Source organism: Onychostoma macrolepis, chromosome 06 (assembly GCF_012432095.1).
Source record: "Onychostoma macrolepis isolate SWU-2019 chromosome 06, ASM1243209v1, whole genome shotgun sequence".
NCBI classification, from domain to species: domain Eukaryota; kingdom Metazoa; phylum Chordata; class Actinopteri; order Cypriniformes; family Cyprinidae; genus Onychostoma; species Onychostoma macrolepis.
In genome coordinates, this window is record NC_081160.1 from 23,166,761 (window position 1) to 23,191,148 (window position 24,388).

Below are 24,388 nucleotides of genomic sequence, written 5' to 3' on the forward strand. Positions count from 1 at the left end.
GAGCCACAAATTAGGCAAGCAACACTGAAACTGAAAGGGAGAAAAACAAAGGCTGGAAAAATATTTATTTAGATTCACTTTAGCAAAAACAAGTGACATTGTGTTTTTTTTTTTTTTCATCGTATACTCCCTGATTCGATTGTCTTGTAACAGCTTGGCTTATAAACAGTGGTAAGCCTCAGGCCTATTACCAACAACGGTCCCAACCTAAGTGTGTATATGGCTTAAAGACCAATCAGACATATTACAAAGACCTGGACTAGAAAGGACATGGGTTTGAATTCTACAATATTAGTCTATCAATCCAGAATAAAGCTTAAATGAGCTTACCACTGTTTCATGTTACCCATAATAGTAAAGCTGAAAGTCCTCACCTTAAATTCTGCTGTCTCTGTAGAAAACATCTCACTAAAACTCATTGAAATAAAATACGGAATGGGGATAAGAATACCAGAGCTTCCTAAGAAGGGGAAAATAGCAAAAATGCAAAGAACACATCTGCATGACTTCATGAAAAACACAATCGCGTCACAATTTTCATACGTACAAGCGCATCTGAGATAAGGTGTAAAAATACCAGTCTTCTATCTGGATAAAGAAAAATTCAGCTAGCGCTTCAAATAACATTAACATTCAATATTCCCTGGAAACCAAATGGGTCAAGAATAAAGCGAGATCTCCCAGTGTAGACGTGCCAATGCTTGCACAAGATACATACACAAATATAAACATCTGATGACTGCAAATAAAAATGTTAATGGAAAAGCGTATCCCTCTTTCCATCTATCCTGAAAATCATAACAGTTGCTGTTGTTTCTGGTCAATCGTTCTTAGGCTATTAGTTAAAAATGAGTTGTATAAAAACAAGCATTTGACATGAGGATTAAATGCATCCCCCATGCCAAAAAAAGTCCCTGTGTCTTTGTTTGTATAAGCACATAGGCAGACAGGTCTGCCAGCAAAGTCCCATTAGCATGATTGGATGGATGTCCCACTAGCCAGTTTTAACGCAGTACAGGTCCTTTAATGTCTTGAGCTCCTCGATAAGAGTCTTGTTCTGATTCTCCAGGACTGCCACGCGGTTCTCCAAACACTTCACATACTCCTTTTTCTTTCTGCGACACTCTCTGGCTGCCTCCCTGCACACAATGATTTGCAATTACACAAAAAATGCAGTTAGGCTTACAATGCAATAAAAACGACCCATATGAAAACAACCGCAGGATATTATACATCACCAACCAACTTCATCTCGCTAAACAAACCAATCCTCTTTCGCTCAAATACACCCACCTGTTCTTCGCCAGGCGTATCTCTCTCTTCATTTGCGGGTCATCGCTTTTGCCCTGAGAGCTGATAACGGGTGATGTCATGACGACGGTCTGAGGCAGCGAGGAGGAAGAAGAGCGGATCTGATAAGCTTGCATTTCTCCCCCTGCACCTGTAACACAGTATCACAGCCAGAGTGTGTCCCACATGTACAAAAGCAACAATACCAGCTGATTGCCAAATGAAAAGGTAATTTTGCCTTTGTGTGCCAACCTTGGAGCACCACTTGGTTACTAGGCAGCAGAATCTGTTGTCCGTCAGCGGTCTGAGCGTATTGCAGGATAGTTGGCTGGCTTGGGTTAGAGTTGGTCATGGTGAGAGTCTGCAGGCTTTGCACACCCTCTGAACCAGCACTGGCCAGCTGCAGAGAGCCATTGGATGAAATCGCAACTGCAAAGGGGCAAACAAAACTGTGATGGATGGTTTATGATATAATATTATGCAATTGCTTATTACAACTGTGCTCTAGTTCATGCTGTAAAATAATAAGAAAAATCAAGTTTGTATAAACAACAAACTGCATGGCTTATGCAACCATTTGCTTCATTTCTTTTGCAAAATACATAGGAAGTTACCACATGCATTCAGTACCTCACAAAACCCATTGTATTCAAATAATATGCTGGCTTGGCTTACTATATTGGCCAGTGCTTGTCTGGTAGATCGGAGTTGGGAGTGAGACGCTTGTTATGGCAGAGGAGGTGGAGCTTTCCTCTTCTCCCTCATTCTGAGTCGCCACTTCCTCAGCTGATAGATCATTTAGAATCTTCCTGAAACACAAAAAAGGAACAGAAAGTTTGTGTGTAGTGCCTAAACTGTGCCAGTGATGGGCCTGGAGTTTGGCAAATTTTGCTTTTTACTCTCCTCTCACTAACATTGTGTTTGTGTATAATTAAGGTCACATGAAATAGAGCACAAACATATCCAGAATAAATACCTAAAGTCTACAAAAAGATGTTTTTTTTTTTTTTAAACAATGGGTGAAATATGCTGGTTCTGGCCCACCTCATTCCACAGTATGAGAGGCAGTTCTGTGCAAATGAAACGTCAATGTCGATCAATGCTCATCTCCTTTTGTACACGAGTCAAAAATCAACTTTTTAAGGATGTGGTTAAATGTTAAAAAAACAATTTTTTTATTTATGCTGCATTAAAAAACTGTGAATGATGACTGCAAAAGGAGTGATTAAATGACATTTTTTGTCATAAAGATTTCTAAAACAAGAACAAAAATCAAATATAATCATTGAAAAAAACTTTTACATTCAAGTCACCATGAAAATCAAACCATTATTGAAGAATTGAAAATTCTTATTTTTTATGAAATACTGCAATGTTTTATTTTTATTATAAATGATTTATCTGTGAACATCGTTTTTTTTTATTCATGCGCTCCAGATGAACTTCAATCAAAAACATTAACAACTTCCCCTCTCATAACAAACGCTGGACAATAATCTCCAGCAGCATGTCACTTACATGTATCATTGTTGTTTGCAAATGTAGCAATCTCAATCAGTTCCAGAAGAACAAAATCAAATCGCTTGTAACATTTTTTCTAATTCAAGAAGCCATTTCACTTAGATATACATCACAATAGAAGAAAAGAGGTTACATAGCGACTAACTAAAAATGTCTTCCGTCTTCGCTCTCTCACTCTATTAGTCATTAAAGTGCAGGAGAACCATGCTTGGGAGAAACTGCTTGGTTACACAATCACCATGAATAATAATGAGTTCAGTTTACTGAGGGAATATTTTGGAGCAGATCCAGTTCTTCAGTGTGCGAAGCTGTTTGCTGGTCACTGCCAAGGCCATGAGAGTCCACCTCACTGACTGGCTCTGATAAATACAAACTTGCTACATGTGGTCAGAGGCTCTGCAAGAGCAATCCCTCTGATTGTACAAAAACTATGTAAATGAAGGCTAGTAGCATGCCAGCTTTAGAAGTAATGAAAGAATCTGTGCAATTTTGAGGTGACACTCATCAGGCCCAGCAGACTCATTATTTGCCTCAGCCCCCTGGGCTTTTTACCTGTAGGATGGACGCCGAGCCAAGATCTCTCTTGACTTCTGGTTAGATGCTCCGCTGTCGCTTGATTCCTGAGAATCATCACTGTCAGATCCTTGGCCCTAATAGGAAACATTGTTTAACTGGAGGGGAAACATGTCATTGATTTCACCCTGAAGTAAAAGCATTCAGAAGTTTTAAAGATCAGGAAGTTTAAGATCACTGTATGTGTGTCTGCACATTACCTGTGCTTGTGCTAGTGGAGACTGGATAACCGATGACTGCGCTGACTGAATCACACCTTGAACCTGGAACTGACCGCTGGGCAGCTGAACCACAGCCACTGGATTCCCACCCAGAGACATCTTTGTACATGATAATCATAACATGAAACAAGCTATTTTATTGCTGTTTTTTTAAACAAATGCTCAGTCACACAACATGTATATGTATATACATAATAAAAATGTGTACATATAAGTACATACATGAACAGTACCTGTGCTATCTGTGATATGTGAGAGGCAGTTATAGTAGTGGGGATGGCAACAGTTTGATCAGAGCCATTACTGTTATTCTGCTGGACCCCCTCCATTGCCACTGCAGATCAACAATGAGACAGATTTTGGTCAATATTTAATGTAGATGTGATGCTTTCCATGACCAGTACTTGTATACAGAGCTTCCACAATTTTTGAATTTCCTAGTTTTGTGATTACTAGAACGTACTGTTTACAGAGATTACTTTAAACAAGCAATTTATAACCAGTTATATTTAGAGCTGGTCATATTAATAATAATAATAATAAACCAATTAAAAAGTATATTTTTATACTTAATATTAATTTCCAGGTTATTTCAATCACAATTTCCTCACAATTCTGAAAGATCTAACATATTTGATCATACATGCCTTGCAAATAACTAAAAATGTTTGGTAATAAAAAATTTTAATGTAATTTTACATATAACCCCCCCCACCACCACCCCCCCTCCCTAAAATTAGAATTTCTAATAAAAAATAAAATCGACATATAATGTGTGTAAAAATATATACATGAAAAATTACTTGTAAAAATTACACTAAATAAATAATCATTCAAAGAGATGGAGACCGGTGGATTCTTTTTATTTTTTATTTTAATTTTCAATTTTATTAGTTCAATTTTGAACCAAGGGCAGAAAAACTATGTCCATGTACAATTTTGCAGACTGACAGCAAACATGAGAATGCTGAAGAACACAGGCTGTTTTTATATGTGCTTACAGGATGGTCGGTCAGGGTGTGTGCGCGCGCGCGCTGAGATAGTTCTGTGGTCAACTCTGGCTAACAGTCAAAAGCCTTGATTTTGTCACCGTTTCCATTTCACCCCAACCCAGAGTCAGTACCTTCAGCTCCACCACACACACTTACACTGTCCTTGTGGGTTGCTTTCTACACATTATTGCTGAACCTCATGATTTGATTCCAGTAAAATCATGTTAGTACAATAAATGGAAAATAAAATTACAATGTAATGGAAAAAAACTACTTAACATGGAAGACAACTCCTCCTGTAGTAAGTAGTAAATCAGATGGAGCTGCTTTGTGTTGTTATTAACAGCACTTCATGCAGAACCGGATGCTAAATAACGCCCATCAAATACGCACAGTCCTCGAAAACAAGCAATATGGGGATAATTTCTATTTTAATAAAGCCATAATAACATTGCGAGCTATACTGACCTGTTGATTCAACATTTTCGATAACATTGTCTGTTAAAAGTCCACGTTTAAAACAAAAAAAAATCTAAAGCTACAGAAGCTAACGTGCTAAATAAAAATAGACAACTGCTTATGATTTCATTTCAGGACTTATGTGTCAAAATACATAAGATTCGGCCGGTACTTAGAAGCGGGCTTGTTTCTACTAAGTTACACAACAGCTCCATCACTAGAAACAGCTAGCTTTTTTTTAGCGATGTTGCAAATATTTAACGATTGTCCGCGTCTTAAAGTCTTATTACCCCATGAGATCCTGACCAAAAGAGCATCTCTAAATAAAGCAAACCGCTGCGGTGCGTTGTGAAGCCTGTGGGCGACTTTATGCCGCGCTCTGCAGAAAGTTCCAAGCGAGTCACTGGCACGCAAATGCCCGCGTCAACAGACGTCAGCGATACGGGGAGCCATTAAAACACCTTCCCGTAACGAGTGCTAGAACCGAGCGGACGGGCGCCATGACTGCAGCGACAGAGGAGGAAGAGTACAGAACAAAAGCAACGCCTTACCTTAAATCCTTTAGAACCGCTCCTGGAAACAATAAGGCCGTCTATAGAGATGCCAGGATTCGAGATATAGTTTGTAAAGTAAATTATTTAATAATGCATAGAATAAACCTGGGCGGTTTCCATTGAAAAAATCTAGATGGCTTGAGGGTTTTTTTTTTCTAAAGGCCGCAATAAGCGCCGCCCCCTAGAAGGACGTGTTACGTAAATCTGTATTAAGCTTTGTGATTGGTCAATGTCTCTGAAACGTAAAAGGGGTCTGGGGACATGAATGAAACCAATGCAATTCTGCTTGGCAAAATACTATATTCACAAATAAAAATGTACAAATTGTATTTCAAAATGTACATTATTTTTTACTAGAAGTGGAGTCGCTGCAAGAATTTTTAATGATTATTATGAAGAAAAAAATGAAACCCTATTACATTTCATGGAGAAATTCTGAACAATATAATTGTCCTGTTATACAACCCCAAGTATTATGTCGAATTAGTTTTTGGGGAAAAAATGTAGTTAATGTTAATATTGCTTTTTTTTAAAGAACCTGTACATGTGAGCTATTAACTGTTTCAATCTGTTTGAAACTTTCATTCCTTAATAAAATAAAAATAAAACAGTGTAGTTATCTATTAAATTAAATAATTTTATGACACATATTTTACTGAGAAACAAACTTTTTTTCTCCAAAAAGCTGGGATATTAAAGCATTGTGTAGGCTACTTTCACCAAAGGGATAGATAGATAGATAGATAGATAGATAGATAGATAGATAGATAGATAGATAGATAGATAGATAGATAGATAGATAGATAGATAGATAGATGCAGTTATAAAAAAAAAACTTCAGAGATGCAAAATAAAAGCCTTTTATTATTTTTTCGTGTTTTTCATTGGAGTATAAAACAGTTACAATAACCAATGTACAAAAAAGAAAGATGTGAACCAACAGGAAAATGCTTGCTTGCATATTCATGACTCTCATTTATATCCATGAATGACTAAAAGAAATTATAAATATCACATTCTTATAATTGGAATGTGATATCTTAATCTTGTAATTAAAGATGCTATGAGAATTGAACATAACGTTTTAATCAACACAGAAAAGTAATATGCATTGTCTCAACAAAAAAGTCAAGTTACTGCTGCATGTTCCCATTTTATAGCAAGCAAATAATCTGCATTTTATTTCTTGTATAGTGGTTAAGTGTGTACGTGTCTTTGCCGGATGTGTCCTTTGTAACTGCAGCTGGTTGCATAGTGTGTGAAACATTACTTTTGGTTCCAGCACTTAGCTGGCATGACAGATTATCAATTAACTGGCAATCGACTTGGTCTAATCTTCTGCTTTTTGTGTGTCTTGTCCATATTAAGACTTGGTTAACGCTTATGTAAATGACAAATAAATTCTTTTTATTAAAGAACAAAATCATTGCAAAACATGAAAGTGAATATTTATAAATGAATATCCTCTCCATCCTGGAAAGCACTATTTCCCTGAATGCCCCATGTAAAAAGCTCATTCACTCGCTTGTGCTTTCATCACATAAGCTCAGCTCTGATGCCATTAACGACAGTGAGAATGAGAGAATACATTTCATGACAGTGTCTCTGATTTGGGAAAAGGTATCATGGAACTCATCAGCAAACAAATGACCTTTCAACGCGGTGACCATACATACGCATACATATACAACCCCAGAATGAGGTCAGGCTAACATACTGTAGTGATCAGTTGTGTAAGGACTCTGAAAATAGTCTTTCGAGCCCCCACAGTGCTTGACTTTATCATGCTTACATCTTAAAGACTTGTACATACCGTAAGATTTCTGAATCTGAATTCTAAATAGAAATGCATGACAGACAGACTTCAACCCATCACATTTCTGATCAACCAGAAAAGAAAAAAACAAAAACAGAGCAAGCTATTTACAAGAAGTCTTCAACTTCAGACCCCTGCTCAGCTACGAAGGGATGTCAATGACAGTAGTTAATATTAATCCAAAAATCTGACAGAATACAGCAACTAACTTACAGTACAGTACAGTAGAATTTCTCATCTGTACACAAGCAATAATTTACAATTATTTATGGTTTACAAGAAGTTAGTCATTCCTAGTAAAAATGTCTATAGTACAGGAGACAGCAACTGTCCTTTAAAGATCCTTTGCCAAACATGTAAAATCGATGCCTTAGTTTGTACAGTTAGGTGTTCACGAGGGGCTTGCTTGTACAGAGTAGTGTTATTTTACACTTGTTTTGTTTTATTGTACAGATGCCTGAATTCCTTTTTTGCCATTCAGAGGTTTAAATGGCTTGTCCTGATGTGAATAAGCACCTTTAGATGAGAGCAAAAATAGAGCTATACGTACCTCAGTTGGTGTTTGGTTTGGGCTTGGTGTGTGATAATGAGGTTTGCAGTTGGTGAATGCTCTTGTCTTACTGTTTTATGTTGAAAAGTAAACTCAAGGAATGTATGATTTATAAATGTAGGTACTGAGGTTAGACTGGGCATTAAGCCCCCAAAATGTGTTTTTTTTTTTTTTATGTGCCTGCACTTTTTTGTGTAAGTCATATGCTACTCAGTAATGCAAGTAATTATAATACTACACATATGCCCTTGTTGACAGATATTAATAATCCACGTAACAGAACGTATCTGCATTTATCTAATAAAGTGCATAAAGGATAATGAAAAATAATAGGGATGATTATCCTCATGCTGAACTTCTGGGGGTTGAGGGAATGAAGTTGTTCAGTGTAATATTTATATTGCACTAATTGCAAAACTAAGCAATTTATACTAAAAAAAAAAAAAGAAAGAAAGAAAGTTATATACTTTTGGGTATTACATTGCAATTTTTTCTAGTACAGCTGTAGATTGTGTACAGTAGAAATAAAACAAATTAAAATATATAAGTTTGTAACCAGCTCAGAATAGCTTATTCTGAATAGCTCAGAATAAGTTTCAGAATAGCTCCATATCTGAAATTTAGTTAAAGCCCCAGTGGTAAGATTTAAAATGCTAAGTGATTCCAGAACAGACAGCAAACTGAGCAAAATGAGCTGACGGCTGCAGTCTCCGTAGCACAGTTGTGTGTTAATCAAAACAATGGTGGATGAAACTGTGGGTTTTAACCTGGGTAAGGGCATTCTATGAACCAGAGCGTTAAAGAAATGTCCTATAATCAATTCTGCCCTTGAGAAAGGCACTTAACCCCAGGTTGCTCTGGAGGGACTGTCCCTGTGTCATAAGTATACTGTAAGCTGCTTTGGACAAAAGCATCTGATGAATGACAAATGACCAGGGGAGTATCGATACCCCTATTACCCCAATGCTGTCCTAAAATGTTTCATTTTAAAGCCCTGTAACACACAGCACCATTAATAAGCAGGGTTGCAGATCAATTCTGTGTATATATTCAGAATCACTTAATGCTATGTCCTAAAAGAAACTAATCTTTCATTCTTTGCTGTTGGGATTCAGAGGCATGACATCCTAGTCTGTTCATTAACTTGATTAGCACACTAATACACATCCCAAAAGAGTTGTAACAACACTAATTTAAGAAACAGAATTTATATTGCTAAATCTACATAATTACGCGACTCATGTCTTTTGTAGTTTATCCATCCATCAAGATCTCCTATCATTCATTCTAGTGATCATAATCGTAAAAATTACAGTTTATATTGCACTTTTTAAGAATTCACTTTGTCTCCCTTTTATACTTATTCTGAGAACTGACTCCTGGAATCGATTCCATTGATTCCAAAAACTTGGAATCAGAATCAACAATTCTGGAATCGAACAACACAGGTGAAAACTTACAAACTGAGGCTTTAAGCTCATTTTGATTCAAAGAAAATTAGCTAGCTAGACAGTGCAAGAATAGGAATGCATTTGAGTAGAAAACAACAGCTATGTAATTCAAGTAAATTTAAATCATGACCAAGAACTGGACAGATAGTAAGTGGCATTTTGCTGAAAAGGGGGAGGGGGGTTCTGGGGGAGAAGGAAGTGAGCAAAAAGGGAAATTTAATTATAATATCCCTTCTCCAAAACAGTCATCTCACACATTTGTAATTTTTGTTCGATAACACCTTATCCCTGAAAAAACAGGGCCAAGTCTGTCTGTATAAGAACCCAATCTCAGTAGTGAGGCCAGGCTCCATAGCACCTTTCTGGTAAGCCTTTGTATCGCCCATTACTCCACTCACATGTTGTACGCTACGTATATGGGGTCCAGCTGATCTGCCAGGAAGGAGTCTCTCAAGTGCATTCGCTGCTTTTCTCCTCTGGAGTTAATGGGAATGACCCCTGGGTCAACGATAACCACTACACCCACAATCAGATGGTGCTCCTCTAATACAACATTGGTTACCAGCGGAACCAGGTCTAAAGCGTCCTGCTCAGATCCACAGAGTTCAGCCACCACCACCAGCAGATTTGTCCAGGTGAATACGGCACTGCGGAGGGGAAAAACAAATAAGAGGTAATGGACAGCATGATTGCACAATGAAAATTAAGCAAAGAGTGTGACGCTGAGACTTTACCTTTCACCAATGCTGCGATGGGCACGTGATACACTGGTCTCGATGTCAATTGGATGATATCGCAAACCTCTCAATTCTAAAGTCTCATCCAGAGAGCCCACCACAAACAAGGCGTCATGACGATCTAACAAGCAAGAACATTTTTACAAAAATGCATTAGTGACCTATAAACAGTTCAGAATCTAGGAATATATTCATTAATTTTACATCTTTTTTTTTCTTTTTTTTAATTTTTCAAAATTCAAAAACTTTTTTTGGTATGCATTAAAAAAAAAAAACAGATCTTCAATGTGGTCTCAGACTTTAGCATCCCACATACACTATATCGCTCTTATCAATCTGTCATGAGCACTTTGTCATTAATTCATCCATTTTTTTTCTCTCTCACCTCCACTGGAGTCTGTGAGTTCAGTTCTCTTGACAAAGCCCAGGTATCCAGTTCTGGCCCAGAGCGTTTGAGGATCTCCAAAACTAAGCTTAGTGTTGAAGTGGTCAGCCTGCAGATTTTCCTCTCCGTATATAGTGTAGTAACCAGTTGCATTGTGGGGACTGTTTACCCAAATCTAGGAAAGAAAGAAGTTACTGGATAAGAAATTTAATCTATTTTGACGGAAAAAGAAAAAATCCAGGTAAATATCACTTATCTTGTATTATTTCCAGTCAAACTGTAGATTTCTCAAATTATTAGCCAAATTATTATTTTTATTTTCATTACTATTTAAAAATCAGCCTCAGAATGACAAAGGAATCACTGTATTCCAAAAATGACTCTCCTATGATTGTTTGTGTACAAATAAATTAATATTAGAATGATTAGAAGTGTGTTATAAGGTAGTTCATTTACTAAAAAAAAAAAAAAAAAAAAGCACAAAGCTAAAGAAACGTATGTAAACACACCTCTCCCAGGTGAGAGTCCCCTAGTGGTCCTCTAGTTTCTGGATTGACTATGATCACCCTCACACCAGGAAGAATCTAAAAGAGGGAGAAAAAGCATTAACACTATTTTCAGTTTCATTTATGCTTGATCCAACAGTGGAAATGTGCTTACTGTTCCAGACTCCACAAGAGGAAGTGACTGCGGCGCTCCTCGCTCTACTAACCTCACCCTGCAACACAGAAATACCATCGTCAGTGTTGGGTGGTGGAAGAACCAGCAGCTCTGGAGCTTTTTTCATGTTAGACAAAACCTGGTCTCATAATTGATAGAATTCTGCACTATTTAAAACTTTTGTGATTTCTGCTATTTCAATGGCACCAAACACAATTCCCTTTGGCCTGAAAGTGACATTTTACACATTTTAATACACAAAACACACTTCAATTTTTAAACACTATTTATTTTGTGTGTGTTTATGTCTTTTTCCTTATCTTACCGGTCATGCCGGAGGGACTTCATGTCCACATAAACAGTTGAGGGGTCTGGCCCTGTGGTACCCTGTGAAAAATACAAACCCACCAAACATACAGATCCTTAACATCACATATCCACAACCTCCCACCAATGCATTTATTGGTAACATAGAGATGATGGATCAGTAAGAAGAGTATATATCGTTGCCTACAGCAGGTGCAAAGGAAAATCAATTTGTAGAGATAATTCACCTGTAGGCAGATGGCCAGGTTAACTCGCGACCCAAAAGCAGTGCTGACAGCCCGCATGGAGAGTCCAATATCTTTGAACAGCTTGGAGAAGGAATGTGTGAGAGCCAAGCGTGGACGCTCCTCAGCAACCACCACACAGCTCCTCACACATGACAGGTTCACACCACGTGCCTGAAGTCAGATGGACACAAGGAACATTAGAAGAACATGTGAAGATAAAAAAAAAAAGATTGTATGGATCTTTTGAATCCATGGATTTATGAAAGAAAGCCATACAGGTTTGGAACGACAAGTGAGCAATTGATGGTAGAATTGTTTGGATGAACTATGCCTTTAATGATGTGTAAATATGCATGTGAGCGTACCTTCAGCATGTCTGTCTGTCCACCTAGGCCCTTGGTGCAGAGCTCCATGACCGAATAGGAGCAGAAGGTGTCTCTGATGCGGTACTGACTGAGTGTGCCCAGCCACAGGGTCAGCGAGCTCTCCAGCTCCATAGGAGGGATCAAGATGGACTGATGACCTGAATATACACTGTAAAAGACAGGCACATTTCAGGTTTATAAAACCTTCAAAACATACTCATATCCATTCTGAAGAGAACAAGCCATTGCATGAGATGACACAAAGCTGTGAGTCATTTTTATGTTAGTATGAGTCATTTGTATGTGACTGTTTGTGTGTATCCATCTGTTACCTCGCAAGGCACCAGAGCACAAAACCAAGTCCACAGTAGGGGTCGAGGCAGATGGTGATCTGGCGAGAGGAGTACAGCTCACACTGCAGCTTTATAGAGCGACAGAGAGCACTCACCGCCGCATGAGAGATCTGATAGACAGCCAATCAGAGAGGGGAGTCTCAAATGTACAGTACAACTAAGAGGGAGATATTTGCTACAGTGGGGTCCAAAACATTGAAAATCAAGAGATATTATATAAACTGAAAGGTTTTGCAATTTTAAATGAGAAAATTGCAAAATAGAAACATTTTCTGGTGGTTTTATGTTTTAGGACACCACTGTGTATTTAACAACATCCCATCCAAGGTGAAACATCTCTGATTGGTCAGTTATTCAATGACCCTGCTAAAGATAATTATGAAACACATCCACTGAAATGATGTGAAAGGTCTCTCACCTTCACTCCTGTCAGCATGCCTGTGGTTGAGACACTGAAATCCAGATAGGCGATCATCTCAGCATTGGGCGGTTTGTAGATTGTGGGAGGTCGTTTGCGAGGCAAGTCATCTGGGGAAAATTATGGATGTATTTCTAACCTTGCTTGCTATGCATGTTACTGGATGGGAAGTTTATGTTAGTTAACGTTGTTATTTTATGTAACATGGAGACTTGTAAGTGCTTAAATTTACTGTATTAAGGTGATGAGTCTATTATTAGTCAAGCACAAAACTAAAAGTTGTTTCAATGAAAGAGAAAATCCTGATCTAGTGTATATGCTAAATTACCATATAATATCATATTGTATCGTATCGTATCATATCATATCATATCATGGGCCAGTTTTACTAAACAGGGCAAATTAGTGTGAGAGCCCAATTCCAAAACAGCGCCAATGGGAGGGGAAATTTCTGCGGTTGATTTACTAACAACACGCAAATGAAAGAACACAGACGCAACATCTAATTTACATATCGACCAAAGCAATATACCAAGCACTGCGAAAATTAGCATAGTCGCAAATAAAGAATAAAGAAATAAAGAAGCCACAGGTCAAAAAATGAAGGGTTGCAAGAAGTTTTGATAGACCTGATACTGTGTGACTCCTAGTTGATGGTTTGAAGTCATCTTTTATTTCCTGAAGCAAATTAAAAATAACATGGCTTGGCAAATGATATGTTCGGATAATGTGTTCTTCTGGCATTCAAAATAAATGAATGCATGTGGAAAAATCTTCTCCCTTCTACCATGCGCTCTCTGTTCTCTGCAGTGCCTCTTCCTAGCAACAATAATTGCAGCCATTTCAAGCACAAAATAGTTTAACACATGCTTTTTGGGCGTTAAATAATGGCGCAAATGCCAGTAATTTGATGAGCGCAAACGTTAGTAAAACGCGTTATGTGATTCATTTGAATTCTCTCCTCCCATAAATTTTGCGTCTGAAAGGGAAACTCTTAGAAATGCATATTTAATAAGGTCAAGTGCAAAAATAACTGTCCACACCTTTTGACCGTTAATTCTTAACTGTGCGTCTTTAGTAAAACCTGACAGTAATATTTTACCGCCAAAAGACGGTTTTCGCCTTGGTGCAAGCTGTTAGTAAAACTGGCCCCATATATCATATCATGACTCGAACCTATTATTATACAAGCAAAGTACAGTATGTTCTGCACAGCAGCTGTATTGAAAACTGACTGGTGTGTATGTTACCTGTGTCTATTATGATGGGCCATGTTTTTATGTTGACTGTAGCTGCTGCTTCTTTAGATCTGAGAATCTTCGTTAAAACCTGAGTAGTGAGAATGCAAGCAGCCTTGCTGACCTGAGGAAACCAGGAGAGAGATGCAAGTGAACAATGTTAGAGTTTGGTAGCTGAAGAGCCTTCACTACCAAGTAGTTAAAAGAAAACACAACCAAATCAAGGTGTTCAACAGAAGCAAACACATAGACTTACATCAATGATCATGCGGACAGTGGGCAGAGTGGCAGAGAGGTTCTGTGGGTGTGGAGGCCTCACGGTGACAGGAATACAACCAGCATACAAACAGCCATAAAATGCTGCGATCAGATCTATACCTGCACACACACAAAATTAAAATGTAAGGCAACATTTTTTAATTGTGTAAAAAAAAATTTTTTATTTTTTTTAAATGATCATTTTCTGTAATATTTTACATTAATTAATGTTTTAAATTAGCTTTTATGCTTATTTTTTAAGTTTTCATTTTAATTTTTAGTTTGGTTTAGTAATTTTGTTGTGTTTTTAATTTTTTTTTCATATTTCTATTTAGCTTTAATTTTTTTCAGTTATAGTTCTAGCAATTTAGCACTTCAAATTATTTCAGTTGCTTGTCAAGATCTTGTCATTTCTAATTTTGTTGAAGTTTTCTAATAACCTAATATTTATAAAATCTAATATTTATATTTCAGCTTTATTTATTTATTTAAAATGTTAATAGTTTTAGTTACAATAACACTGTTTTTGCTGCTTTAGGGTTAGGGTCATGAACTGAGAAACCAACATTCCCTTGATCTTTTGACATAAGAGGTCATTGTACTATAAAACCATCCTGTGAGTTTCAGAACTCAAAACTTTCTTGTTAGTCTAAAAGCAGCAAATATTTAAGCCAGTCTGCCAAAACGACAAGTTCTGGAATGTGCCACTCTATGAGGTAATAGTGTGGATAAGCACCGCCTCCGCAGAAGAAGATCAACATCTGCTTCTACATCACTGCCTGTTTAGCCCCGCCCACCGATTTGTGCATGTAGTGTAAATAAAGAGAGAGGTGAATAAACCAAATGATAAAGATGACTCTTTATGAAACCAAATGAAAAAGACAACAAGACGCTGTGCAGTACCAAGTTGTGGAAAAACAGTCTTTGCATCGACTTCCTTCTGATCCCAGCGTTAGGAAAGAGTGCATGAACTTTATGTTTAATGAAGATCCAGACCACGACAGTAAGAACTCGGTCCTTTGTTCACTTCATTTTACCGCGGATTCCTTTACAAACGAGGCACGAGTCGACGCAGGATTTTCCAAAACTTTAAACTAAAAGACGATGCTATGCCGACTATATTGAATCCGACAGTAATGTCGCAACACACAAGTGTCAATAACTGTTTTCATTATGTGGTCACTATTGCTTTTTCTCTAATTACAGATAGTATGATATGTATTGAGTTGTTTATGCATTTTTTACCTAAATCACAGCAGTGTTCATTTATGAGGAGTGAATGTATGCTGTCAAATATACACAACTTATTAGCCCATCACAGCAGTGGGCGTTTACTTCCAAGTCTACAATCCACCACGCCTATTCAAACAGAGTGTTCTGATGAGGGGGGTTAAAAACAGGACAGAAAATAGCCTATTACTTCTAAATTATGTTTTTGATGTAAAAATCTTAAAAACATTATAAGTGGACCTCATAAAACAGTAAAAAATTAAAAACAAAGGCAGTTCATGACCCCTTTAAGGCACCTATATGAAAACATCTTCTTCACATCTTCTTCAATTAACCATGTCTTTTGTGGTTTACTCAATATAGTTTTTTAACAGCTATAAAAGGACAAAGTATATGTGCTTTACCTGGTGGATACAAAAGCACCACATTTTCTCCGATGTTAATACCACTTCTCTCCATGAGAGCAGCTGCAATCTTCTCTGCTCTTTTATGAAGCTGAACACATGTAGCTGTACATATTGCCACTCCCTAGACAGAGAGAGAGCACAGCAAATCAGACGTTCTAAGTAAAGATTTGATCAAGTGTAGTCCTTCCACTTTTTGTGTGTATAAGTATTTTTTTTACCTTTGCATTCAAAAGTACATAAAGTGTATGGTCAGGATCGGTTTGAGCTCTCCACTGTAAAGCCTCTGTAAGGAACTGATGCTAAGAGAGACAAGATAGACAGTTCGTCATCAATAACATCAAACATATAACATCAATAAAATATTAAATAATCGTATCATGCCAAAAGTCCTGTCATGCATGTGATTGTCCCATAATGATCACAATGCTTACCATCATTGTAGGCCACATGCACAGCTGCATCCATACGAAAGCATTAAAATACCACACAATGCATTTCAAATAAACTGCTTCAAATTATACTGTTTGCATTATTTACTTCCTGTTTTATGGGCACAATACACAATAAGTCTCAGTTTACCTTCCTGACCAGGTCTTGGTCCTCTATGAGTCCCAGATCTCTGCCTGCAGCCTGTGCAATTCTTTTCCCAGCAACCAAATTACCCACCATGATGGAGGCAGGGCCAACACCAACTATGAAAGACATATTAACAGGAAAGAAGACTTTGAGAAAAACATCACATGCATCGGATTTTCACCTCCAGATTTGATGGTTCCCTCACCTCTAAGATCTCTATTTAACCCCTGCATACACACCTGGTTGTTTTTGACGTGGTTTGGGCATGTTGGTGACGCAGGTGTGGGGGCACATGAGGATGTTGCAGGGGTGCAGCGCTCCCTCCAGGAAGAGTTGCTTGGTGTCTGAGATGTGAATACCCCCTAGGGGAGTTTTGGGCAGGGTGTTGGCAGGAACCAGTGCAAGACAATACAATCCCACCTGATGAATACTGTCAATTGCCTACAGTTGTGAAACAATACACAAAAACCACCAACAAACAAATAAATGCATCATATATAAAAGATAGTCAAACTTTTTTGTGTTAAACTAAAACATGAATTAACATTTATGCAAGCAGTAATAGGACACTGTTTAAATTTACTGCCTTAATTAAAATGTAACTATAGTCAATGGAAATGTGTTAACCTGATTTGCATAACTAGATAAAGCTAATTAAGGAACAGTGTTATTTTAGTATTATTTATATACTATCATAAAAATTAAAAATATTTTGAATAGGGATGTAACGATTCACTCAACTCACGATTTGATTCACAATTTATTTTTATTTATTTTTTACAAAATGAGATTTAAGACAAATAAATTAAATGTGTCCTTTTATTATTGCTTGGACAAAATGCAGCACATTTCTTTGTGAAATTGAAATATAACACTATAATAATATACTAATATAGCACTTTAGCATATTATTGCTCTTTTGTTGGTTTTGATTGCTTTTATTCTCCTCATTTGTAAGTCGCTTTGGATAAAAGCCTCTGCTAAATAACAATGTAAATATAATGTAAATGTAAATAACAAAACTAAATTGAAATTTTAAAACAAGCTCCAAATCAAATAAATAAGTAACACAAATAAAATAAATCTCTTCATATAAACAAAATAAGGCTTTGTCTGTGCTCTTTCCATTTTAAATTAGAGGCAACCACTGCATTTTAATCATGATCCAAATAAAGATGCTGCATACATGCAACATGAGCAGTTTTTAATCTAAATTAGATTTGTATAATTTTTGTATAACTGGCTTCAGTTTTGTGAAACTACTGTATACATAAAAAATATCTGCATGAAATGAAACAGAAGACGAGCTGAATGAGATAGAGATAGAGAGATAGAGTATGTGCTTTCCATACATAATAAAACGTACTTATGTGGCAAAAACATGGACACGATCTGTCGTTTAACCTTTTGTTTACTATATTTATTTGTTTTGCCAGTGTCTTTGTGGGTTTGGCTTTTTTTGCTGTAAGAAATAACTCAAGCAATTTGGCGAAGTGATATGGTCATGTAATGCGGTCAAGAGCTGCCTGGAACTACATTCGCCGTGCGTTTCCCTGAAAATAATTGCACACCTTAGAACGTTAGCCAATCAGATTCAAGCATTCAACGGCCCCATAGTATAATACGCATTAGAGGCAAGGTGAAAAGAAAAAATACCATCTAAACTTTTCTAAAGACAGTAATTTCCCCTCAGACTATTCATATAAACTCCTACCCCTAACTGAATCGCGATTTGTTTAGCATCTCAACCGATTTCAATCGTTACATATATGAATCGATTTTCAACCGGCTCGCGGTTAATCGTTACATTGAATTGTCTTTTTATTTTTATATTTTCAGTTTACTGTAACCACTGATGTCCCATGGACTGTTTTACTGATATCCTTACTACGTTTCTGAGCCTGGGAACCTTTCAGTTGTGTTGCTGTTTATGGAGAGTCAGAAAGCTCTTGGATTTCATCAAAAATATCTTAATTTGTGTTCCGAAGATGAACGCAGGATTTACGGGTTTGGAACGACACGAGGGTGAGTAATTAATGGAAGAATTTTCATTTTTGGGTGAACTATCCCTTTCAATAATTTTGTTATGTGCTTTTGTCATTTTTAGTTTAGTAATTTTAGTATTAGTTTTTAGTAATTTTATTAATTTCAGTTAGTTGCCAAGACAACTGTTTTTATTTTATTTCAGCTTTATTTCAATCAATGAAAATGATTTGTAATCGTTTTAGTTTTAGTTAACAATAACAACATGGATTTTGATGACAAATACCTTTAGATAATACATAAGCATAAATATTAATTAAATAATTAGCAATATTTAATAATAATCATTACAAACCATTTTTCCACCAGAAGATAGCACATATTGGCAGTACGATCACAGGTGTGTATACGTATACTGCCTTTTGTGCCATGGCATAAACATGCTACATCCGATCAGAATATTTTTTTTTTTGAAGATCTGATTTTTAGCCTTTTTGCATTAATTATAATAGGACAGTTTAGATCTAACAGGAAGTGAAGTGGAAGAGAGAGATGGGGCGGGATCGGAAAAGGTCCTCAAGCTGGGCTTCTAACTCGGGACGCCCGATCAGACTAAGTATAAGTATAAAACAATCAATTTAAAATTACTGCTATAAATTTGTCTGCACCTGTAGAACCCGGCTCATCCACTGAAAGCTGTCTTCTTCACTGGCATCAGGCCTCTGCTCTGCTACGATCACTATCCTCTCATCATAGAACACAGTCACTGAGAACACTGCAATCCTACAAAACACACACATACACTTCAGATTAATATATTCTCTCATTAAAATAAATGTTAAGACTACATTGTTCTCTCCATATTCAAATTGGAACCCTCACCTTCCTCTGTACACAGTTTTGACTGGTTCCACCGCTAGTGCCGTCGCTACTAGATCATCAGCATTGTGACGACGACCACTAACCATTAGCAAGCCCTCATTCTTACCCACCACAAATATCAAACTACCCTATTGAAGGAAGAGAGGGGGGAAAACAGATTTTATTCACATGAAAAAAATGCACTGTCCCTCTCTTGTCTTCCTTTTTCACATTCTTACCGGTCCAACAAACCCCAGTAATCCTGACCGCACAAATGGGATTTCACCAATAGGAGTGCCACTAGCATTGACTGGGATCACCTGCCAGATTTCAAACAAACAATACAAAATTCACATGCACATCAAAACTGCAGCATTATTCCATTAGAAATATATTTATGGTCTGTAATTCAGTACGAAGATGCAACATTGTCTGTGTATGTGAGTGTTAAATTGATAGTCATACCTCAAAGGTGTTTTTAGTGACTCCATGCAGGCCGTAGTACATGTTGCCACCAGCACGAGAGTTCACGACGATCTCTCCAATTTCATCCGTCTTACACAGCATTGGCGGCCCATCCGGTTTCACAATGCACATCAATGCTAAAACGCACATAAACACACATGCTAACTTCATACGTCCTTGACAAATATATTTAAACTTTGATAACATGGTATTATGAACTGTATTTTTCTCTGAAGGGAATGTGAGTGAGATACCATAGCTCTATAAACCTACAGTAATACCATGATTATATTTTGTATGTGTGGACAATGCAAATCACACACATAAGATTCAATGACACTACCAAGTTTTCAATAATTGTTTTATTTTTTTTTTATGTTTTTGAAAGACATCTCTGCATTTATTAATCAAAAACACAGTAAAAGCAGTAATACTGTGAAATATTATACATATTATTTTACATAGACATCTTACATAGACCAAACTTTTGAATGTTAGTGTATCATGGTTTCTACAAAAAATTTAAGCAGGAAAAACTGTTTTCAACACTGACAATAATAAGTAGTGTGTGCACCAAATCAGCATATTAGAATGATTTCTGAAGGATCATGTGACACTGAAGACTGGAGTAATGGCTGCTGAAAATTCAGCTTTTCCATAAGCAATAAATTACATTTTAAAATATATTAAAATAGAAAACAGGTCTTTTAAATTGTAATAATATTTCACAACATGACTGTTTTTCCTGCATTTTTATCCAAATCCTTGGTGAACATAAGAAACATTTTAAAATCGTAATTATTCCAAACTTTTGATCGGTAGTATATAAAATTAGCATTAGTAGCACACACACACCTCCAGGCATGACGTGTCCCACATCTTGGACGGTGAGAGCAGAGTTTTTGTCTTCAGTGTTGACCCTGATGACCCCATGGCTCAGCCCAGTCATGGACAGGACAGCTCTTGCTGGAAGAGGAGCACCCGGGACCCCAGGCCTGGAGAAACATTTAACGATCAGGAAACAAATAGCTAGTGCTTTTAAACAGGGATCCCTTCAGTTCGTCAAAAGAATGATATACCTCCGTATGGCAACCGTCATGGCCTCAGGTGATGTAGCACACGGGCAAATGACCTCTGGCTTCAAACCATGAGCCTGGAATACGTTTAAAAAGGCATCACATGATGAAACCGACCCTAAATCAGAAAGAGATGGAGATACAGAGAGTCAAATTGTTGAATATGAATATTAAATGAACATCATCTCCCATGGAGTCTCTGCAGGAAGTCTGATAGTGTAACTCACAAGGATTGGCTCCGTCAGCAACAATTAGCATGCGCAACGAGGCCAGACTGGTGTCTCTCTGATCTCTGTGAGCCATCATCGCCCAATGCAGGTCACGACACTTCACCAGGGCAACCCGTGCTATAGAAACAGAGGTTTTTCATATCAAAACACGTGTGTAGATGACAGACATACATTTGGTTTTGTGTTTGCTGTACCTTTGTGTATGTGAACTCTCTGAACCCAGGAAAGTGGACAAGCTTTCATTACTGCATATGGAACACTGATGGTGTGGATTCGGTTCATCACACTCTGAAATACACACAGATATTATTGGTCGAATGCCTCAAACATGGCCAAGGTCAAATTGCACTCTAAAATGGAAAAAAAAGAAAAAAGAAATCTATTTTAGGATCATAACATTTTATTTATTTTTTTTTTTTGCATTATGACATTGCCTAATTTTCAATAATCTAATTATCATTACTGAAATATACACACACACACACACATATATATATATATATATATATATCAGTAATGATAATTAATGAATTGAATGATAATTACAGTAATGATAATATATTCACATACACACACACACACACACATATATATATATATATATATATATATATACACAGAGTTGGGTAGTAACTGACTACATGTAATCTGGATTACATAGTTAGATTCCAAAAATTAAGTCCTTTTAAGTACTAAAATACTTGCAATCAGACTACAGTTACATTTTTATTGATTACTTGATTACATATTTTACACAATAGCAATAATAGATTTAAAAATCTTTTAAATTTTCCTTTCTAAAACACCTACATGACATGCAGATAAACAAAATATTTCATTTTTTAGTAAGTGTCATATTTCAGTTGATTATCTAATTAAAATTATTTATGTTTATTATACATTTTCATGACTTAATTCATTATTAGCTTTTCATTAAACTCACAAACCCCCCTGCAGTTCCTTCACGAATACCACTTTGGGAAACCTTGAAATAATGTAAAGCTTAATTGACTTTATGTTGTTAATAACATCAAATGGAATATATTTATAATTTTCTTGGCATTTTAATATGAATACTGTACAATATTAAAAGTGTAAAAGTAATCTAAAATGAATCAAAACGTGGTCTGATTATATTACCTAAAATGTGTAATGTAACGGACTACATTACTAATTACAATTTCTGTAATTTAATTTAGAATCAGTGACGGACTAACATAACAAAAATAATAATTTTAAAAAAATACACACATACATATTATATTATATTACACTTTTTGGCTGGGGGTGGGGGGTGTTGAAATATGACACAGGTATTTCTTCTAGGTGAGGGTTAGGGAATTCATCCAATTATAATCTCACCAGTTTCAGTTATTGCATCACACCTTGATTATGAAAAAATCTGTAGTAACAGCATTGATGAGACATTTTTTTCACTCACCGTGAGAACTCCATGCCACAAACCCATGTCCTTCTTAAAGTCCAAAACATTAACCAGCGTTTCACCTGAATGCAGACATACTCCATTACATCTCCAAACGAGCAGGGCATAAAACTGCATAGCTAGTTTTTTGGTTTAGTATAGCTGCAACAAAAGGATGGTGTTTCCATAGCAACAGCATCACTCACCCTCACAGTAGTTACAGGCCTGAGTGAGAGCCTGGCAATGTGTTAACATGGCAACTTTTGAAACCGCAACACCCATCACTGTGCCCTCCTTACTGGCCTTATACTGCATGAAAGAAAAAGAGAGAAGAATAGTTACATCAATTCAACAAACATACACACACAGAAACACATAAAGCATGCACATGATCTTACCTCTATGTATGCTGTGTCTGTGTTTGCTGTTGGTATGTGAGGCTGCCAGTCTTTCGAAGGCTTTGTGAGGTATTTGGAGTCCGTCACCACCCACTTTAACCTGGGCCAGCCTGTCAGAAACCCAACTAGTATTAGATCCGTTATAAAAATTACTATCACTGACTGGCTTTTGAAAGGAAATGGATCATTAATTTGCATGTGAAGTCTCTGACCTTTAAACTGCAATATTTCTCCAGTGGGGGTCTTGGGTAAACCCTTCAAACAGACCTCACTGGTCAAAGCCAAACCCACCCCACAGCTACCTAACAAAAAACCAACCTGGCTGCTCCCAGCATCCTGAAAACACATAGAAATGATTTCAACCACAATACCAGTATGAACTGCTGGCACTCTATTTAGATTTGAAAGCTATGTATAATATATTATTGGTAAACATGTGACTACCTTTCGGGATAGTGGAACCTCTATGGGCACAGGAATGACTTCAGCCAACAAACAGCCATAAAACGCAACCCAGAACATACCAGGGTCACTGTTTGGATACACCAACGCCACCTGGATCAATAAAGAGACATTGCTTACAAATAATTGAAGTGAAATAGCAGCATTTTTTTTTTTTTTTAATAACGTTACTTCTTACAATATATGCTGCTCATAGCTAGTCCCTCCAAGATTTCACGATTCTGTGATTGCAGAATTTAATCCAAAATAAAGCAAATACCGCATTATTTGCAGCAACTTGAATATTCCACTTATTTCCACAATTTTCCCACAAAGAAATGGTAACCTGAGAGTGGGAATGCAATACTAGCAATGCGATAATGCAAAAGCAATATTACACAACAGACAATATCATTTTTAAATTTTAAAAACTTGAAAAGGTATTTGAAAAGTAATTGTACTATTACTGTCACTGACACTAATTACATCATGATTATTGCTGGGTTTTCACTACAAAACAACATGAAACGAATTTTTGAGAAAAGCCACAGCAAATTCAGTCCTTTTTGGCTGCAAGAGGAATCAGAAAACTAAAACTAAACCCACATTAATAAATGTTAATTTAAATAAAGCTGAAATAAAATAAAATATAAATATTAGACATTTATGTTACATATTCCTTAATATTATGGCTACTAACATAAAATTAAGTTTTAAATTTAAATAAAAATAAAGTAAGGCTAAATGGAAATATTAAATAAACTAATAAAATGTAAATACTACAACACATAAAAAAATACTAAAATTAAAGTGAAAACTTAAAATAGAAAAATAAAAGGTAATTTATTAGATCAATAAATACTATAGTAGCATATAAATAATCCTAAAATAACATTGGTTTAA

The 24,388-nt window shown here is 36.5% G+C and overlaps 2 protein-coding genes across 6 annotated transcripts in view; both read right to left on the bottom strand.

Moving 5' to 3' along the window:
• Positions 1–48: 48 nt before the first annotated feature.
• On the bottom strand, positions 49–5,793 carry atf1 (activating transcription factor 1). Of its 2 annotated transcripts, none has more exons than XM_058778255.1 (8): positions 5,608–5,793; positions 3,839–3,939; positions 3,585–3,704; positions 3,364–3,461; positions 1,966–2,099; positions 1,543–1,719; positions 1,294–1,441; positions 49–1,139 (listed from the first exon to the last, which is right to left on the bottom strand). In XM_058778255.1, exons 2-8 carry the CDS (start codon positions 3,932–3,934, stop codon positions 995–997), a joined length of 918 nt encoding a protein of 305 aa, XP_058634238.1. In that variant the 5' UTR covers positions 3,935–3,939; positions 5,608–5,793; the 3' UTR covers positions 49–994. The 2 variants fall into 2 exon arrangements, with proteins under 2 accessions (XP_058634238.1, XP_058634239.1); XM_058778256.1 differs by lacking the exon at positions 5,608–5,793 and adding an exon at positions 5,347–5,471.
• Positions 5,794–6,454: 661 nt separating this feature from the next.
• Positions 6,455–24,388, bottom strand: part of dip2bb (disco-interacting protein 2 homolog Bb) — a 39,695-nt gene continuing 21,761 nt past the window's right edge. For 2 of the 4 annotated variants that reach the window (XM_058779323.1, XM_058779322.1), the window contains 30 exons: positions 23,489–23,599; positions 23,257–23,380; positions 23,045–23,154; positions 22,853–22,955; positions 22,665–22,729; positions 21,418–21,511; positions 21,221–21,340; positions 20,997–21,111; positions 20,773–20,912; positions 19,918–20,054; positions 19,692–19,772; positions 19,474–19,601; positions 19,260–19,374; positions 16,848–17,049; positions 16,612–16,724; positions 16,464–16,487; positions 16,251–16,331; positions 16,030–16,153; positions 14,394–14,515; positions 14,150–14,261; positions 12,900–13,009; positions 12,461–12,591; positions 12,129–12,297; positions 11,764–11,934; positions 11,535–11,596; positions 11,210–11,267; positions 11,059–11,133; positions 10,550–10,724; positions 10,162–10,285; positions 6,455–10,074 (listed from right to left, as the gene is read on the bottom strand). In XM_058779323.1, coding sequence (XP_058635306.1) covers positions 9,822–10,074; positions 10,162–10,285; positions 10,550–10,724; positions 11,059–11,133; positions 11,210–11,267; positions 11,535–11,596; positions 11,764–11,934; positions 12,129–12,297; positions 12,461–12,591; positions 12,900–13,009; positions 14,150–14,261; positions 14,394–14,515; positions 16,030–16,153; positions 16,251–16,331; positions 16,464–16,487; positions 16,612–16,724; positions 16,848–17,049; positions 19,260–19,374; positions 19,474–19,601; positions 19,692–19,772; positions 19,918–20,054; positions 20,773–20,912; positions 20,997–21,111; positions 21,221–21,340; positions 21,418–21,511; positions 22,665–22,729; positions 22,853–22,955; positions 23,045–23,154; positions 23,257–23,380; positions 23,489–23,599 — 3,549 coding nt within the window. In that variant the 3' untranslated portion in view covers positions 6,455–9,821. The remainder of the gene's footprint in view (positions 10,075–10,161; positions 10,286–10,549; positions 10,725–11,058; positions 11,134–11,209; positions 11,268–11,534; positions 11,597–11,763; positions 11,935–12,128; positions 12,298–12,460; positions 12,592–12,899; positions 13,010–14,149; positions 14,262–14,393; positions 14,516–16,029; positions 16,154–16,250; positions 16,332–16,463; positions 16,488–16,611; positions 16,725–16,847; positions 17,050–19,259; positions 19,375–19,473; positions 19,602–19,691; positions 19,773–19,917; positions 20,055–20,772; positions 20,913–20,996; positions 21,112–21,220; positions 21,341–21,417; positions 21,512–22,664; positions 22,730–22,852; positions 22,956–23,044; positions 23,155–23,256; positions 23,381–23,488; positions 23,600–24,388) is intronic. The other 2 variants (XM_058779325.1, XM_058779324.1) reach the window with 1 other exon arrangement.